Source organism: Coptis chinensis, chromosome 2 (genome assembly GCF_015680905.1).
Source record: "Coptis chinensis isolate HL-2020 chromosome 2, ASM1568090v1, whole genome shotgun sequence".
In the NCBI taxonomy this organism is placed as follows: Eukaryota; Viridiplantae; Streptophyta; class Magnoliopsida; order Ranunculales; family Ranunculaceae; genus Coptis; species Coptis chinensis.
Genome location: NC_141457.1, coordinates 11,730,524 through 11,733,287, shown reverse-complemented (window position 1 = coordinate 11,733,287; position 2,764 = coordinate 11,730,524). Strand labels below are relative to the sequence as shown.

Genomic DNA, 2,764 nt, shown 5'->3' with positions numbered 1-2,764 from the left:
TTAGCTAGCTATGAACATGGATTGTTTATACCTCAGCTAGCTATGAACAATCATTGTTTATATTGTCCATACCTGCTAGCTATGAACAACCATTGTTCGTGCCTCAACTAGCTATGAACAACTATTGTTCATACCTATTGGAGTATGAACATCTAGTGTTCATACTTCAATAACTCCGCCAGACACAATAAAAATTAAAGAAATGGATGATATAAATCATAAGAGAATTTAAAAATGAATTCCAAAACTGTATTAATATCTATCATTCAATCAAAAAATAGTTAATACAAAAACATCAAACAGCCTCACTAGTGCTTCCCACATCAAAAAATTGCCAAGACCTTAATATCATATCACCACTACCACTAGGCAACTCATCCCTTACTCTAGATTCCACATCAGCAGTGTCAAAAGTTTTCCCACGACAAGTCTTTCGGCCGTGCAGGTCGGTTTTGTGGCATTTTCTGCATTTATGGGCAGAATAACGCATAACACCCGTGCTCTCAATCCTCTTAACTTGTGGTATACTCAGAGCCCTCTTCACATCTGGTGGAAGAATTTCTACTTCATCAGAAACATCCGAACATATCTCATTGCAGCTAATTGCAATGATGTCATGAGAGTAGGTGTTGCTGAACGAAGTGGCGAGAAATGCAACTTCAATGTATGAATACACTAAATACCCTTTGCAATAAATACTGGCGATTGCATGCCGGCAAGAAAACCCGTCTATGCCCCAATTGTTACAAGTGTAATATCTACTAAGCAAGTCAACCTGATACTCATGCTTTTTCGTAACAACTTGAAACACGTGCTCATCTAACCTTGCCACAGTCACAGAACGAGTCTCCTCAACCCTCCCAGCCAATTTCACTTCCATTTTAGGACAAAGAATAGTTTTCCAATTCTTGCACTCCATCCTTTGGTTAGATGCCATTTTCATAATCTTAATGCGAATTTCATCTAACATAGCTATGATACGTAGATGACGCTCTTTGTCTATCCAGCTATTGAAACACTCCGCCAAAAAAGAGCACATCTCACCATACCGGGCGCCACGGAAGTATGCATTAGCCCAATTATCAGAAGGTGCCCTAAACAAAAAATTAGATACTGCATCTCCACCTATATTCAACAATTCAGCCATGTGCTTCTAAAACTTCTCATGTGTGTCAGCATAAGCACATTTCTTGAATAAGGCCACCAACATTTTTGTAACGCCACATGTCTTTGACAAAACTGTTCTAAGGTTGTTCTCCATGTGCCACAAATAGAAACTATGATATATGAACCAAGAAATACAAGTGGAATGTTCATTCACAAGCAAACCATGATGTCTAGCTATCACTTAAAAAGGTATACCTCCTCTCATACCCAAAACGATTCTTAAACATATCGAGAAACCAAAACCAATTGGATTCATTTTCAATATCAACAACACCAACAACAAGAGGGAATAATCCTACAAAACAACAGAAAATAACCAAATATGAGATAACTGAAAAGGTATGAACAATATGTGTTCATACCCAAAACAAATATATATGAACAATGACTGTTCATACGAACAATGAGTATGAACACTCATTGTTCGTATGAACACTTATTCTTCATACCCACAAATATGAACGTGAGCTATGAATAATGAGTGTTCATACCTATTGGAGTATGAACACTCATTGTTCATACCTTTAAACAGATATGAACAATACATGTTCAACAGTAAAACATGCAAGTAAAATTAGGGGAACACCTTGATCTCCATATTTTTTGCAGTAGCAGCCAAGAAACACCCTTTATACTCTGATCTCAAGAAGGTTCCATCTAAATACAACATCGGTCGATAGTATTTAAAACCATTAATACTCGATTCAAAAGCAACAAACACCCTCTCAAACTTCCCACTCTCTTCATTCACCTGAAGATCAACACAATTCCCAGGATCTCTTCTCTTCAACTCTTTCGTATACCACAAAAGTTCATTATAGGATAAAGTAACATCACCATACAACTTTGTCAATGCCAACTTCTTACCCGCATAACTCAAATGTTTAGAAATCTTAAGCCCATACTCACGACAATAAAAAGATGTAATATATCCCAATGACAAAAATAGTTTATCTCTAACAAAATCCAAAATATGAGTCATTACAAGATAAGTTTTGAGAGGAAGATGGTTGTAGTCTTTAAATGCAAAACCATAAGTGTGTGTGAGATTAATCTTCTTAATTTCAAAACTTCCATATGTATCGCAAGAGTATATACACCATTCACAGTTTCCCTCATTCTTATTCTCACAAACCGCGGTCACTTTAAACTCATCATTCTTGATTAATTTATATTTGTAACCACTGACAATCGAATACTCTATCAATTTACAGTGAAACTCAGGCGCACCTAAAGCAAATCGTTGCCCAACACCACCATCAAAGTTTCTTGCCCAAAAATCAAACTTGTAAGATTTACGAGCAATAACCAGACCACCACCACCACCAACTGAAGAAGTTGATGAACTTGAAGAACTTGCACAAATAGAACCACTAGAGGTAATCAACGAAGTCACATAGACAACCACTTTGATCTCAACAATTGCAATCTTCTTTGAAAAACAATAACAAGCCAAAGAATGCAACTCCCCATCAAATTCAATCAAGTTATCTTTCGCGTCACGGTTGAAACACATATTATAACATTTTAATCCCAAATCACAGGTCATTTGCCATGTAACTCTTGTGTAACACCATCAATAGAAGAATCCAACCCA

At 36.6% G+C, this 2,764-nt stretch overlaps 1 protein-coding gene across 1 annotated transcript; it reads right to left on the bottom strand.

Moving 5' to 3' along the window:
* Nucleotides 1-295: 295 nt before the first annotated feature.
* Nucleotides 296-1,147, bottom strand: LOC147514884 (uncharacterized). Its single transcript, XM_086592727.1, has one exon. The coding sequence runs from the start codon at nucleotides 1,145-1,147 to the stop codon at nucleotides 296-298; it is 852 nt and encodes a 283-aa protein (XP_086448853.1).
* Between the last annotated feature and the right edge of the window lie 1,617 nt (nucleotides 1,148-2,764).

Excerpts from the sequence above, each read along its gene's own strand:
- LOC147514884 (XM_086592727.1), bottom strand. The coding sequence starts at position 1,147 with ATGGCTGAATTGTTGAATATAGGTGGAGATGCAGTATCTAATTTTTTG.